At 52.2% G+C, this 15,818-nt stretch overlaps 1 protein-coding gene across 12 annotated transcripts in view; it reads right to left on the reverse strand.

The window, feature by feature from the left end:
• Positions 1 to 1,789: 1,789 nt before the first annotated feature.
• The window catches only part of ELMO1 (engulfment and cell motility 1), a 485,801-nt gene continuing 471,772 nt past the window's right edge, over positions 1,790 to 15,818 (reverse strand). For 11 of the 12 annotated variants that reach the window (XM_066239171.1, XM_066239176.1, XM_066239180.1 and 8 more), the window contains 2 exons: positions 8,155 to 8,232; positions 1,790 to 3,561 (listed from right to left, as the gene is read on the reverse strand). In XM_066239171.1, the coding sequence (XP_066095268.1) occupies positions 3,361 to 3,561; positions 8,155 to 8,232 (279 nt within the window). In that variant the 3' untranslated portion in view covers positions 1,790 to 3,360. The remainder of the gene's footprint in view (positions 3,562 to 8,154; positions 8,233 to 15,818) is intronic. The other variant, XM_066239183.1, reaches the window with a different exon arrangement.

Here is a 15,818-nt window from a genome sequence, read left to right on the forward strand (position 1 = left end):
CCCTCCAGGGGGCTCCGAATAACAAGAAGACAGGAATCAGCCTATCAGCAGATTCAGTTTTTCACTATCATGTTTATCTCAGGTAAAGCTGAATCAGAGAAAGCGGCTTAGACTGAAGGACAAAACGGGGCTTTTTCTTTCACTGTCCCCTTGGAGAGGGCCAACTTGTCTCAGCTCAGACACCTGCTCACTGCTTGGGAAAGTAGCCTGGGTCAGCCCGGGGAGGGGAGACGAGGCAGCCAATGAGGACAGAGCCCCTGCACCACCCCGAGGGAAACCTGAGCCGGGATCTCGACTCCCAGGGTCTCAGCAGCCCGGGGGAGGCGGGTCTAAGCAGAGGTAGGAGAATGCTCTCTTTACGGTCCCGGGAGGGAGAGTTTCTGTTTAAAGCAAAAGTTACAGAAGAAAGAAGGGCTGGTTCTTCCCAGGAAGGGTATAGGATGGATCAATCTCTTAAACCAGGGGTCCCCAAACTACGGCCCGCGGGCCACATGCGGCCCCCTGAGGCCGTCTATCCGTCCCCCGCCGCACTTCCGGAAGGGGCACCTCTTTCATTGGTGGTCAGTGAGAGGAGCATAGTTCCCATTGAAATACTGGTCAGTTTGTTGATTTAAATTTACTGGTTCTTTATTTTAAATATTGTATTTGTTCCCATTTTGTTTTTGTTTTTTTGTGTTTTTTTTTTTACTTTAAAATAAGATATGTGCAGTGTGCATAGGGATTTATTCATAGTTTTTTTTTTTTATAGTCCGACCCTCCAACGGTCTGAGGGACAGTGAACTGGCCCCCTGTGTAAAAAAGTTTGGGGACCCCTGTCTTAAACCCTGAGTCCCAGGACCTCAGCTAGCTCAGTTCGAAGAATTCTCCTTTGCATGGACAGTCTGATAGCTCCTAAATAAAGCATGGTATGACTCCGTTGTCTTTTACTGAACATGCATCATTTTCTCATGATGGTGGACAGATCAGTAAGTACTTACTCCTGACACAAAAGACATACATGCTAATATCATCCAAGCATAAGGTTAAAAGAAGCACCCACGTGACGCTCAGATGCGCATGCGCTGACGGGGTGCAGAATCACCTGGGAATTACTACCGATTGCAAAGGATTTTTTCTTTTTTTTGCCCTGCAATTTATGGGGAGCTTGAACAATGTCATTTCCATCCAGGCCACTTTTATAACTGTACAACTTGGTGACAATAAAGAGCGGTGGCCTGGCTGGGCATCTAACACTTCTTCCGTGAGTGGCTTGCGCTGCCCCAGGCTGGGTTCCACGCACTCAGACCTTTCTGATATCTCCCCTCCAGGTTAATGACCCAGCTATGCCCCCGGGGAACTGAGCTCAGAAAATCCCTTCGCCAGCACCCAACCCGTATTTTATTAATTCGTGGTTAGAGGTCTTCAGTTCAGGCTTGATTTATTTCTGGTCTACGGGTTTGCCTTCTTTTTCATGGCTGAATGTGCTCCCTGCAAGTGTGATGAGTTTAATTGGTTCAGTTCTCTACATCAGTGGTCCCCAACCTTTTTTGGGCCACGGACCGGTTTAATGTCAGAAAATATTTTCACAGACCGGCCTTTAGGGTGGGACGGATAAATGTATCACGTGTCACCGAGACAACCGTCAAGAGTGAGTCTTAAACTGATGTAACAGAGGAAATCTGGTCATTTTTTAAAAATAAAACATTGTTCAGACTTAAATATAAATAAAACAGAAATAATGTAAGTTATTTATTCTTTCTCTGCAGATCGGTACCAGATGGCCCACGGACCGATACCGGTCCGCGGCCCGGGGGTTGGGGACCACTGCTATACATGATCTAGTGGTAAGGGAGGAAAACACAAAAGAGAACATCGCGGTCAGGAGGCAGCAGTGTGACATGAACCGATCATCTATGATTTTACGTAGGGAGTCTGATTTTCTCCATGAGTGGCGATGATCTTTGGAGAAGTCACAGTCTTTCCCGAGGCCCAGAGCCTGTGGTGACCTAGTAATGCTCCAGAGTCCCCTCGGCCAGAGTTCCTTAGAGTTAACAGGCATCTGAACCACCCCAGTCTGCGGGGCTGGGCTAGGGCCTCTGACAGGCTCGCAGTTGACCCAGACGACCGAATAGCAAGGACTTCAGTGACCACACATCAACACATCGGCTCCCCAACTCCTCACGATTTTATTCCACAGCACGTTTAAGGGAATGTTATTCTCAGGAAGATGTTTAAGATTAAAATAATTAAAAAAAAAAAAACCCTGGAAAGTACACACATTTATGTATCTCTTCTTTTCATTAAATATATATCTGTTTGGCAAAAAATGTTAGACTCTTTTGTACAAAAACAAAGCAAAAAAACCCAAAAAGGAAACAAAAACAAAACAAAAACCAACCAACCAACCAACCCCAAACCCTTGCAAACTGTCAACGCTTGTAATAATTACAATGATGTAAACTTGGATGTCTGACACCTTGGCCGTCTTGTGGAACCTGTGTCCCAGCAGGGACCCCCAGGAGCAGGTAACACCAGACCCTTAGATAGCGACCCCGTCGCAGAGGCATGGAGGTCTCGGATATTAGAGGTGGAGCATGACTCAGTTCGCCTTTTGTGCTTTTAGCTAAGGGCTGGGAAGGGTGTGTGGATGTGAAGAAGGCAGGTGCAGGCCGGGGCGGGGTGCGGTGGGGAGAGGAGGTTGGTCACGGTCACAGTGCGGGTGCGAAGGGGGCATGGGACCTGTGGATTGCGTCTGGGGACCCAGGGCTGGCGAGGATTAGGATGAGGTGGCGGCAGCTACTCTTGGGACCGGAAAGGGACAGACAGGTCAAGGCAAAAGCCAGGACAGAGGAGGGAGCGGATTTGAAAGCGGATTTCAATTCACGTGAAAGTGGAGGTGTGAGCTGACTCTTAGAGAGAGGGGACCGAGGAGGAGGGGTCTGGGCTTCTCAAGTAGTCAGGCTGTTTCTTCCGGACCCAAGCCTCGCGTGGGGCACTCCCTTGCTCTGGCGGGCTGGCTGGGGGCAGTCTGGCGCTGCTGGCTGTCACACCCCAGGAAGGGAGGACCTGCCCGCAGGGGACCAGGGTGGCAGGGCCCTTTGGCTCTCTTGCTGGCGGTGGGTTTTGCTCTTGTCCCACCAGCAGACGGCAACAACAGGAAGTGACCTCAAGCGGCAGCGTCTAGAAACACAATCAGGGCAGTGAGCAAGATGCCAGGGCGGGGCAGACACGTGGCGGGGCAGGCGGCCAGGCCCCAGGGAGTGTGGGCGCACAGCTCCCCCGACCACCAGGGGGTTCCAAGGCGTGGTGGGCGCGTTTCCGTTCTTCTCTCTGGCTGGCGAGGCTTTCCAGTTTGGGAGGGGCGGCTTAAGGCCAGCCACTTCAGTTACAGTCGTAGACGAAGTCGTAGTTGCTGGGCTCCTTGGGGATGGGCGGGGGCGCGTCGGGGATCTGGATGTTCTCCAGGTCCAGGAGGCGGAGCTTGATCTCCATGCTGAGCAGGGTGTCCAGGTCGTTCCTCGTCAGCTCGCTCAGCATGTCCTTCCCCAGCAGCGCGTTCAGCCCGTCCGTCCAGATGCAGTACTGCGGGGAGAAGAGGGGACGAGGGTGACTACTGAGGACACGCTAACGAGCAGTAACAACAGCTGGCTCCTACTGATTACACAAGACGCGCTCCGCCCTGGGCTCAGCGCTTTGCCCACATCACTGTTTATAATAGTCACAACATCTCTGTGAGGCTGGCGCTTCTGTTATCCTCGTGTGTGTGTGTGTGTGTGTGCGCGCGCGCGCACGCGCGTGTGTGACAGAGACAGAGAGAGAAACAGAGAGGGACAGATAGGGATGGACTGACAGGAAGGGAGAGAGATGAGAAGCATCAATTCTTCATTGCGGCACCTGTTCATTGATTGCTTTCTCATATGTGCCTTGACCCAGGGGCTACAGCGGAGTGAGTGATCCCTTGCTCAAGCCAGTGACTTTGGGCTCAAGCCTGCAACCCACCACTCAAGCTGGTGAGCCCACGCTCAAGCCAGCGACCTCAGGGTTTTGAATCTGGGTCCTCCATGTCTCAGTCCAACGCTCTATCTACTGAACCACCACCTGATCAGGTGATTACCCTCTGTTTTATGAGAACTGAGATGCAGAGAAGTTAAGTCACTTGGTCATATGTGGAGTGGGTGGGATCTGAACCCACACGACCGGACTCCAGGGCCCGCGCTCTGCTGTGCAGAGAACGCCACCCTGTGTGAGAGAGGACTGGGGTTCTCCGCGACTGCGCTACCGAATGTTCTCTGCCATCCAACCACCGGGTCCGTCGTTTTAAGGTTTTGGTGGAATACATCCTGATAGTCCTGGACTCAACACCAGCGTAGGCTTGCTTCTTTCCTGACTCACAGCATGGCCTAAAAGTAATGATCAACCAGGTCGTAATAAGCACACCCAATGCTCAGATTTTGGCCGCTAAATACCATTTCCTACTAGAAAGAACCAAGGCTCCACAAAGACGAGGCAGGGGACATATGACATGAGCCTGGGATATTGGGTCATACCAGAATGACTCAAAATGATCAAAGACATCCAGGTCATGGCAGCAGGATTGAATGGCCACCAAAGGGTGTTCCGGTCCTCTAGACAGGAAGGAGATCTAGACACTGATAAGGGCCATAACTGCAACCTACATTCAAATGTTTAAATAAAAAAAAATATGTTCATTTATATCCATCACTTCATAAGGATACTCACACACTCAAAACACCTCGTCAGTCTCCTGTGGAAGGTGCTTATTATTTGGAAGGCAAAAGGAAGCAAGTATTTATCCTGCCTGTCATTTATAAATCGTATAACCTCAGGGTCACCAGAGAGTTGATAAGTCCAGTTTCTGTTTTTATGACTATCCCACTTAAAACGAAGAAGGAAGGGCAGGCTTGGGATGTCAACCTTTCGCAGCAGCCTCTAGGATCCAGGAATCGAGGCAGCGATGGTCATCCACAGCTGATAACACCCCCCGAAGCAGAGACAACTAACTGGACATCAGGGAAGAACACAACACCAGCACCACTCAACGCTGAGCCTGAACTGGGCTCATCATCTAACTCTGACTCACAGGAAACGCAGGAGACAGACAGACAAACCTGTGTGATGCCAGTTTAGGGGGGTAGTGGGGAGACTGACCCCCTCTTTTCTACGAGGATCGAGTCCTAACCCTGGGACCAGTCAGTATGTTGGGTGACGCGGAAAAGGGAAGGAAGGTTTCTAGCTAGTTCACCTTAAATTAAATTGGGGAGATTATTGGGGCTGTCCATGCGGTCCCAATGTGATCACAAGGGTCCTTAAAAGTGGCAAAGGGAGATAGAGCAGGAGAGAGAGAGAGAGGGAGAGAGAGAGAGAGAGAGGAGAGAGAGAGGGGCCCAGGGAGATGTGACTACGCAGGAAGAGGTGAGGACTTGCAGGGACCACTCCATGGGCACGCCGGCCTGCCCTGCTCCAAGCACTTCCGTGGGAGACCACTCTCTGGGGGGACAGATTCAGCATGTGCCGGCAGTGGGCTGTCTGCCCCCTGGCTCCATAGCTCTAGTAGTGACTTCATTTTCTAGAACTGAGGCTGGCCAACCTTCCATATATCTCCATCCTCCCCGCGTTAGCAGGGGAGGATCGAGGGAGCCCTCGGGCAGGCCCACAGAGGTGCTGGGACTTTCGGGACAGAGGGCTTTTAACACAACTAACTCCTCCTACACCTGCAGGCTTGAGGAACAGACAGTGTGTTTTTGTTTTTTTTGTCCGTGATGTTGGGTGGATTTAAAAGCAGCGATCTGTCGCCCAGAGCAACAGAGTCACCTCCTGCATCAGAGAGCAGCACGGCTGGCCCTTCCAGAGAGGGTTTCCTGTCCCGAGGTCACCACCCTGGGCTGCCCAAACCTCCCCAGCACCCCCGCTTCCTCCTGCAACGTCCATGATGCCTCAGGCCGATGGCTGCTCTTCTGCAGAACGATTTTCCTCTTTGCTAATCTGGTAACTTGCTCAGGCGCCTGGGGCTGGCTGGAGCTGAGACACAGGTGAGACCCACTAGAGCGTGAACACAGGTACACCTGGGATAATTGCCCCATCAAGCCAGTTTTTGTATAAAAATTTTACAAAATCGGGTGTGGTAATGGTATTGTAGCTAGGTTTCAACACAGACTGTTTATTATTTAGAGATACACACGGGATACTTACCCCCAAATGATATGGTATCAGGGCTGGTTCCTACTATAGCCTGGGAGGGGGTGGGGAACAGCTGGGCATGGGGGGGGTAGAGAGGAAACAAGGCCGGCCGCCAGGGGGCAACTGCTGAGGCTGGGCGAGGGGCACAGGCAGGAGGTTGTGAGTTCAGGTCCTGCTTCCTTCCTGTCCTCCTCCCCACCCGGTGCAGGGGCCCCGGAGGAGGAGTCTATGGAGCAAAGCCCCCACGCTTCAAAGCCCAGCTCAATCACTCCCTCCTCCTCTAACCTCGGACACAGGTCTTAACCTCCTCGCGCCCCACTGACCTCCCGCCTTAATAAAACAGGGGTGACATGGGTGTGTCCTTCTGGCGTCTCAGGCGCGCATCGAGTGAGAGGAGGCAGGCAGAGCATCAAATCGTTATAACCGCTATTCCCTCTTCTCCTGTGGAGGTGCTCCAAGCTTGGGAGGAGGGTCCCTCCCAGGAGGGTCCCTCCACTCATTTGATGACAAGACCCTTCCCTCCCCTCATTTGACGAATCTGTGATAGAACTTTCTATCTTATGGAGTGATGATGCCAATAATAAAAAAAAGGAGGTGACAGGCGTAAAAGAGGTTGAAAAACACTAAAAAGTGCTCGTAAGGGTGTAGCATTTTTCTCCTCGCCACACCACAGGTCGCTGATAGGGCAGGACTACGGACCTGGTGACCTCAGGACACTCATCGTTATCGGGAATTAATGTGCAATGGGGAAGACAGCCTCGTCTCGATTTAAACCCCACTCACGGTCCCACTGTTTTAGGTGGCTTTCTATACGGCTGTACACATCGTGGGTAGGGTGGCCTGTGAGCCGCCACCATTTTATGTAAAAAGAGAAACAGCAGGACATAGAATCTATTTTCAGGAAGACGAAAGACAAAGTAAGCCCCTTCTGCAAACTAAATGTCAAGCCACACAGAATTATATTTAAGCACCGTTCTAAATGCAGGGTTTGCGTCTCATCCTTCCTTTCCCTTTAGGACACACAATTTTATTCAAAAGCTTCTAAACCGGCGAAAACCAGATACTGAATAACAGCTAAACGAGCTAAGTCTCCTCGGGGAAATGGGGAACAAAAGTCAGATTTCAGTAAAAACGTTCCCTTCCTTTCTAAAAACTGTTTATGCAACCACATGCAAAACAAAAGTTTGAATGGTATCGTCTAAAAATAAGCACTTCAAGCATGATGTTGGATCCCAGTGTACAAGAGACAAAGTTACATCAACCATAGCTGCTACTTTATCTCATAAACGCCTTTTCCTGGCTTTATGCTAACTGTTTTAAATATAGCTGACGGCGTGCCTGAAGAAGAGAAACAAATTATACATATAACAAGATGTCAAAAAGGAAGAGAAGCCTCTCAAAAATAAAACCCGACTGCAGAGACAGCCCCACACCTCCCAAAGTAATTTAAAGAAACATGGGAGGAAACCTACATTATTAAATGGTTTTGTTTTTGGTTTTGTTTTTTTTTTTACAGTTTTATTTTCCAATAACAGTGTATAGACCATATGATTTTATATTAGTGTCAGGTGTGTAAGATGTTTTAAAGTTTATCTCGGGAAAATTCTGACCGAAAAACAGATACTCGATGAAAAGCCAGAGCTGTGACCAGGGCTGTTTTGTCCTCCGGGTTCACAATGACGAGCGTCTTGCTCAGTCGTGTCTACGCCTTCCTTCTCTCTATCACGGGCTATCAGCCAAGCTAGTGAGAAGCTGACAGTTTTTGTTGTTTTTTTTTAAAGAGGTTTCCATTCTATTTCAGCTCAACAAGATGTTCCTTTTGTTCATGATTTTTCTCGGGCAGGCTTTAAAAACAACCTTTTTTTTTTTTTTTTTTTTTTTAAGTGGAATTTCTTTCTTTCCAATATTTCTCTCCCGCTTGTTTTTCTGGAGAGAGCGTGACACCCTCTCCGGAGCTGACCCCACGGGGACCCTTACCTCGTGCTTGTCGGGAGCGATGAAGTTCAGCTGGCAGTTCGAGTCGTACAAGATGGAGAAAGCGAGTTCAAGCACCTCCTGCAAGAGACGGGAAGAGAAGACGCCCCGTTCAGGGAGGCTGGCGCGTTCGTTCCGCGCTGACGAACGGCTGCGGACTGAACAGGGAGCAGGGCTCACAGCGGGTCCAGGGAAGCAGCGGTCCCTCGATGTGCTGTCCGAGGCCACCCCCCACCCCCCAAAGCGGTACCTCTCTCCTCTCGAGCATCCCCCTTTCCAGGGGGACGAGGAGAAGCCTTCACCTCCTCCCAGTCAGCAGCACTGACTGCTGCTCCACCTTTGATCACTCACGCCCTAAGAGACAGACGTTCGTAGGAACTGACATTTCCGAAAACATGACAGGTAGTGAGGTTTCTGGGTGAACCCATTATCTCCAGGGAGCATGCGTGTCCCTTGACCTTTGAACTATGGCAGAGCAAGGGCGACAGAAGCCCCAGGTTTTAGTCTACAGCCGCTGAGGGAGGAGCATGGTTCCCCCCGTGTCAGAAGACCTAGGCTCATGCACTAGTAAATGCCTACTGGGTGCAAACAGAATGAGCCGGACACAGAGGAGCAAGGACTAAGCGCCACTGTCATGTCATTGGAGCTGGGGGACCTTGGTTGTGGCACCCAGTGTCACGTCTAATAGGTATGTTAACATGCACTTCTCAAGTTGTCTGCACTGGACAATATTGAACACAGTGATTAATCCACTGGTCTGGGAAGTTAGAGGGATACAACCTTCAGAAGACAAAAACCATCACACATCTCAACACCCTAGCGCCCCCCAACCTGAAGGAGAGGGTCAGGGGTGTCCCCACTCACTGGTGTTCCGCTTCGTTCTAACACACGCCCTAGCCCACCTTCCTTCTTTGTGTCTCTGTGAGGAACCGCTGATGACCACCTCTTCCTTCCCCCAGCGTGGACCTGGGAGCCGCCCTCACGGCGAGTGCCCACCAGACATTCATTCTCAGGGGACAGAGCTCTCCACATCATTCCCTACCTTCCACATGTCAGAGGACTTGCCTTTGGCCAGTATCACAGCAAGAAAGCTCCAGAAAGAAGACAGAAGCAGAAAGAGGAGGTCAATGCCTCCAGAATTCAGAATTTCAAAAAACAAAAAACAAAAAACAAACAAAAAAAAGAATTCGAGATTTCAGATGGGTCAAAGAACTCTTCCAGAGTGAACCCCGCAGGCAGGTGCCCAGAGCCCAGGCCCACCAGCATCTCACACTCGTACAGCCCCATCACTGCCGGGGACAGGAACCCAGAGCCCGGGCCCACCAGCGTCTCACACTCGTACAGCCCCATCACTGCCGGGGACAGGAACCCAGAGCCCAGGCCCACCAGCGTCTCACACTCGTACGGCCCTATCACTGCCGGGGACAGGAACCCAGAGCCCGGGCCCACCAGCGTCTCACACCCGTACAGCCCCATCACTGCCGGGGACAGGAACCCAGAGCCCGGGCCCACCAGCGTCTCACACCCGTACGGCCCCATCACTGTCGGGGACAGGTGCCCAGAGCCCAGGCCCACCAGCGTCTCACACTCGTACGGCCCCATCACTGCCGGGGACAGGAGCCCAGAGCCCAGGCCCACCAGCGTCTCACACTCGTACAGCCCCATCACTGTCGGGGACAGGAACCAAGAGCCCAGGCCCACCAGCGTCTCACACCCGTACAGCCCCATCACTGCCGGGGACAGGAGCCCAGAGCCCGGGCCCACCAGCGTCTCACACTCATACGGCCCCATCACTGCCGGGGACAGGAACCCAGAGCCCGGGCCCACCAGCGTCTCACACTCATACGGCCCCATCACTGTCGGGGACAGGAACCCAGAGGCCGGGCCCACCAGCGTCTCACACTTGTACAGCCCCATCACTGTCAGGGACAGGAACCCAGAGCCCAGGCCCACCGGTGTCTCACACTCGTACGGCCCCATCACTGTCGGGGACAGGAACCCGGGAAGGAGAGGAGGGGAGTCAGGGAACAGGAGCTCTTCTGCAAGACTACCCTTCTCTCCCTTTCTGTTAATTTCTTCCTTCGGCCTCCATTCTGGCCTGCCCACCGAAGACTGATACTATTCAAAAGGAGCTCCCCAAAACAAAGAAACAGAAACAATCTTTCCATTAAGGGGGATGTATCTCTCAGATCTTTTAGTTTGAAATACAAACAGCCATGGGTCCATCCTACTAGTGGTACAAAAAATTGGTGTCGTCCTTTGAGAAAATACCAGTAAGGCATTCCACATCAAGAACAAGGAATCCCATTCCTGGAGTTTATTGCTTAAAGAACAGAAAAGGAAGCAAAGACTATAGTATAGGGTATTAAATATATGTCCTCCCTTCTTTGGGTCAAGAAATCACAAATCAGCAGCCCAGAGAAATATAGTCAGCCAGCCGCTCACTATGATCATCATGAAGATCTGACTTAAGTGCAACAAAGGAGGGGAAATGAACATTAGTTACATTTGATGACAATTATGCATAATGTCTACCCACCGACAAGACACTGGAAGTGAAATGTGCAATGAAAACAATAATTATTAGAGTTTGGGGATCATTGGTGATTATTTCCTCCTTTAAAAAAAATCTAGGCCCTGGCCGGTTGGCTCAGCGGTAGAGCGTCGGCCTGGCGTGCGGGGGACCCGGGTTCGATTCCTGGCCAGGGCACATAGGAGAAGTGCCCATTTGCTTCTCCACCCCCCCCTTCCTCTCTGTCTTTCTCTTCCCCTCCCACAGCCAAGGCTCCATTGGAGCAAAGATGGCCCGGGCGCTGGGGATGGCTCCTTGGCCTCTGCCCCAGAGCAACGCCCCGGAGGGGCAGAGCATCACCCCCTGGTGGACAGAGCGTCGTGCCGGGTGGATCCTGGTCGGGTGCATGCGGGAGTCTGTCTGACTGTCTCTCCCCGTTTCCAGCTTCAGAAAAAGAAAAAAAAAAAATCTAAAACTTTTTTTTTTTTGCCAATAAAATGGTAAGCTCTAATCTCACCAATTCATAAAAACTGTTTTTAGCCCTGGCCGGTTGGCTCAGCGGTAGAGCGTCGGCCTAGCGTGCGGAGGACCCGGGTTCGATTCCCGGCCAGGGCACACAGGAGAAGCGCCCATTTGCTTCTCCACCCCTCCGCCGCGCTTTCCTCTCTGTCTCTCTCTTCCCCTCCCGCAGCCAAGGCTCCATTGGAGCAAAGATGGCCCGGGCGCTGGGGATGGCTCTGTGGCCTCTGCCTCAGGCGCTAGAGTGGCTCTGGTCGCAACATGGCGACGCCCAGGATGGGCAGAGCATCGCCCCCTGGTGGGCAGAGCGTCGCCCCTGGTGGGCGTGCCGGGTGGATCCTGGTCGGGCGCATGCGGGAGTCTGTCTGACTGTCTCTCCCCGTTTCCAGCTTCAGAAAAATGAAAAAAACAAACAAACAAACAACAAAAAAACCCCCAAAAAAACCTGTTTTTAGATGAGGGAAATCGATATAAACGATGACTTCTTTATTAACCTGACTGTCATTCAGTCGGGAAACTCTGACTCATGCTCAAGGGACTGGAAAGGAGGACAGGGCTCTCTGGCTTTGAACAACCGGTCGGCATATGACAGCAGCAGCCGGGGACCCTCGGAGGTCAGTGAGGAAAAGTGAAGTTCAGGACCCGATTTCCCAGCTGACATGGGGTACCAGCTGCTGGGCATTGCTGCCAACAGCTGGTGTGAACCCCACCAAGAGCCCAGACTCAGCCTTGACTTGGCACTGAAGTCACCTGACACAGCACTGTCAGTGTGGTTGTCTTTGTGACACTTCCTCTTATGCAGAGAAGGGAAAGGAGGAGCCTGCCAAGGTCGAGCTGTGTCCTTCTGGGCGCACAGACCGGCAAAGACGCCCAACAGGGGCACCGTGGTGACCCAGATCCCTGATCAACACAGGCAGGGAGTGGGGAATTCGTGAGGGTGTCAATCCTCACTTTCATTTCACCGAAGCTGCCTGGCAGGGGCGGAGGAATTAATTCTCTGAGCCGCACGCCCGTTTTAAAGGCTGCCGTCACTTATAATGAGTTTTATTGATGCCTCTGGCTTCTCATTGAGTCTTCGGTGGAGGTCAGCTGTCCAGCAGGCGGAGCCGGGGGCCGCGGAGCTGGGAGCAGTGACACCTCTCGGGCTAGCGCTCTAGAAGCCGCCACCTGTCCAAACTGTCTGGGAGGGACGGAGGCGCCGGGGTGGGGGTCGGGGGGGGGGGTGAGCCATCACGGATCTGGGGCAGTGTCCCCCCCAGGGGCTTCCTGTCACACACCGCAACACTCACTCAGACATCTGAGGCTCTGGGGCTTTGCTAGTCACCACCTCAGGTCTTTTATTTCCTGTGGATTTTAATTCCGTGAAAACTGATGTCCAGAGGCAGCTGATCTCCACCGTCTGTCCCACTAATTCACGAACGCCACCTCGCCGTGTTGGAGGAAGGCCTGGGATGGCCGGGTGCCGGGCCCAGAGGAGGCAGGAGGACCTGAGGACTGCCCCCTGGCTGAGGGCCTCTGACCTCACACTCTACCCTCCGGCCCTGGGACCAGTGACAAGGCCCATGGGGTCGGGGGATGCTCAGAGGAATTCTGGGCGTGTGATGGTGCCTTGGTTTGGGGGACTGTCCTCTTCCAGGGGCCAAATGCTGGACTGAACAAGTGCTGAAGTCGAGTTTTAGACAACATGTTTTCGGTGTAGAGCAGTGGCTGCTGCCCTTACAGCGTTTCGGGGTGACTTGCCTCATTTGGCCATTTTGGTCGCTGTCACTTTTAACAACGTTGGCTCTCCCCATCTATCTGGGTCACTCTGAGGGCAAAGTATGTTGATTAAAGACGCAGGACAGAACGTGTGTGTATATGCGTATGTGTGTGTGAGCTCACGCTATACGGCCTTGGAGTCGTAGATTTCACAGCTACAGTACATGACTGCTTGTCTCTGTACCTGTGAATGTGAGTTTCTATTTTCCAAGGTAAAATCCATTCATTTGGGTAGCGCATAATAATATACGTCTTCAGGCGGCTCTCACCCAATCCCACCCACTCTCTTCTCCTGGTCGCGGTCAATCCTACGCTCTGAATTCAATGCTTCTCCATCAGAGGCTGCTCCTTTGCAGGTTGAAAGGCCGCCGTGCCTTTGCACACACTCTCTCCCCCTCCTAGAAAGTTCCCCCCTTCGCTTCTCCACCTGGTCAGTTCCTTTTCAAAACCCAGCTCAACACCATTTCCTCCACAAGCCTTCCTCAAGCCTCCTGGGCTCGCTCTGCGTTTAAGTTTACTGCAAAAATAGGCATCATTAGATTGTAATTGCATGTTGATACAGAAGTCTTATATCTACCAGTCACCCAGGGGGAGGGGCCAGGTGGAATAAATATTTTCTTTTTCTTTTTCTTCTTTTCCAAGTGAGAGGAGGGGAGATAGAGAGACAGACTCCCACATGCGCCCTGACCGGGACTCACCCGGCAACCCCAGTCTGGGGCTGATGCTCTGCTCAACTGGGGCCATGCTCGCAACTGAGCTATTTTTAGCAGCTGAGGCAAAGGCCCCACGGAGCCATCCTCAGTGCCTGGGGCAATGCACTAGAGCCAATCGAGCCATGGCTGCAGGAGGGAAGAGAGAAAAAGAGAGAGAGAGAGAGAGAGAGAGAGAGAGAGACAGAAAGAGAAGGGGGAGGCGGAGGGGTGGAGAGGTAGATGGTCGCTTCTCCTGTGTGCCCTGACCCACAATCAAACCTGGGACATCCACACGCTGGGCCAATGCTCTACCACTGAGCCAGCTGGCCAGGGCCTGAATGTTTTTCATTTGTAGTTTTTCTCTTTGATTCATACCTGGAGTTTACATTTCTGTGATTACATCACCCAACTGTTCCTTCATGTGCTTGACTTCTTCCATTAGAACCTATAACACGTTTAGTCGTGGTTATTCTAAATTATCTATCTTATAATTCCAACATCTGTATCATATATTGAAGTCTGGTTCTGATCATTGATTTGTTTCTTCTTGCTTTTTGGCGCGGCTGTGATTTTTGGTTGAAATCCAGACATGTTGAATCAGGTAATAAGAAGTGAGACACACAGCCTCAGAGTGGTGACTTCTGTTAACCTGACAAAAGACTCAGGCTACATTTAATGTTTGATGTGGCTGTAAGTGCCAGAGGCTTCAAACCCTCTAGTATCTCTGTTTTTGTCTCTTCTGCTGACTTCAGGTTTCCCTAAGTGCTCCTCCTCAGAGAGAGTCTGTGTCTTGCAGATCTTTGCACGGTAATCTACCGTTTTTGGTCTTGTTGGTGTGGTGGGAAGATTTGGGTGAGGAATAGCATTCTACAATTTTCCAATTAACTCTCCTTCTTTTAGGGGTCTTACAAATGTGGCTGTCACCTTCTCCACTGTTTCTCCCTGGTATAGGTTTTCTCCTGCCCCCTCCCTCCCCCTTTCCATGGCTCTGGAGTTTTTTAAATCAATTTTCTTGAGGCTGTGACTGCTGTTGATTGTGTCTCTCCTACCCCCCCACCCCAACCCAATCCCCAGCCCCGCAGCTGAGACAGGAAGGGGCTGATGTGGCAGGAATTCTCTTCCCCTAGCAGGGATTAAAGTCTGGAGAACAGGACTTTGTTGTGAAGAAGGCTCCGGCATAAATCATCATCACTCCTACATTTTTCTTTGCCAGAGCTGTCTCAGATCTCCAATGAGAGAGTCTGCTGGGGCTACTGGGAGTGAAGCCCATGAACGTATGCCCCCAAGACGTGCCCCAAGGGGTCCCCACTCTCACACTAGCCCACACTCTGTCTGCAGCAATTTACCAGAATCACCCCTGCAGCGACCCTACCGTTCACGGCTCCAGTGGACCCGCTCCGGGTGAGCAGATCTGGCTGCATGCACCTGACTCTCCTTTACTCGGCTTCTCCTCACTGTAAGGACAGGAGCGACAACTCCCGGGCTCTTTACGCGTTGGGGCTGAGGCTGGAAGTCCCTCCACGCCGCCCGTTTTACACAATCCTCTCTGTCCCTACACAGGGCGCTTGCATCCCGACAGGCTGTTCCGCTATCCTGAGGGCTACACCCCCCCCCGGCCTCCTCGGGGTCATGGACGCTGGTTGTGGCCCGTTTCCCCACATCCCTTCCTGTTCAGCTCCAAGCGCTATATCCCCAGGGGGACCTCAGCGGGGGTCCAGCAGAGCCTGTGCTCCCCAAGACTGAGCTCTGCATCGGGGGGGTGGTGAAGGAGGGCAGCCCCCCGGGAGGCAAGTCGCAGAGCCTGCAGACCTGCTCCGGAAGGAAGGGGCTCTGGGAGAACCCGGTCTGCTCTGTCACGGAGAGAGGAGGAACGCCCTGTCACAGAGGACCCTCAGCCTCTTAAACGTGCCCTCACGTCATTACGCTTGCCAGTTAAGTGCATTACGATAGTGTCGTGGCGGACTCGCCAAAAAAAGGAATTCACATGGACTTGATTGATGTGAGCGGCACTTATGTAACCTGAGAAGCAAAGACCTGGCTGTCAGCCTCCTTGGCTGCACCGTGGTTCCCCTCTGTCTTCCTAAACAGCGTTTCCAGGCCTTTAGCTCTCCCTGAACCACACAGACAGCGTCATCTCAGGTGGACCCGGAGTCCCCATGGTCTTATACTGTCAGAGACCACAGCAG

This window comes from Saccopteryx bilineata, chromosome 7, assembly GCF_036850765.1.
Source record: "Saccopteryx bilineata isolate mSacBil1 chromosome 7, mSacBil1_pri_phased_curated, whole genome shotgun sequence".
Classification (NCBI taxonomy): domain Eukaryota; kingdom Metazoa; phylum Chordata; class Mammalia; order Chiroptera; family Emballonuridae; genus Saccopteryx; species Saccopteryx bilineata.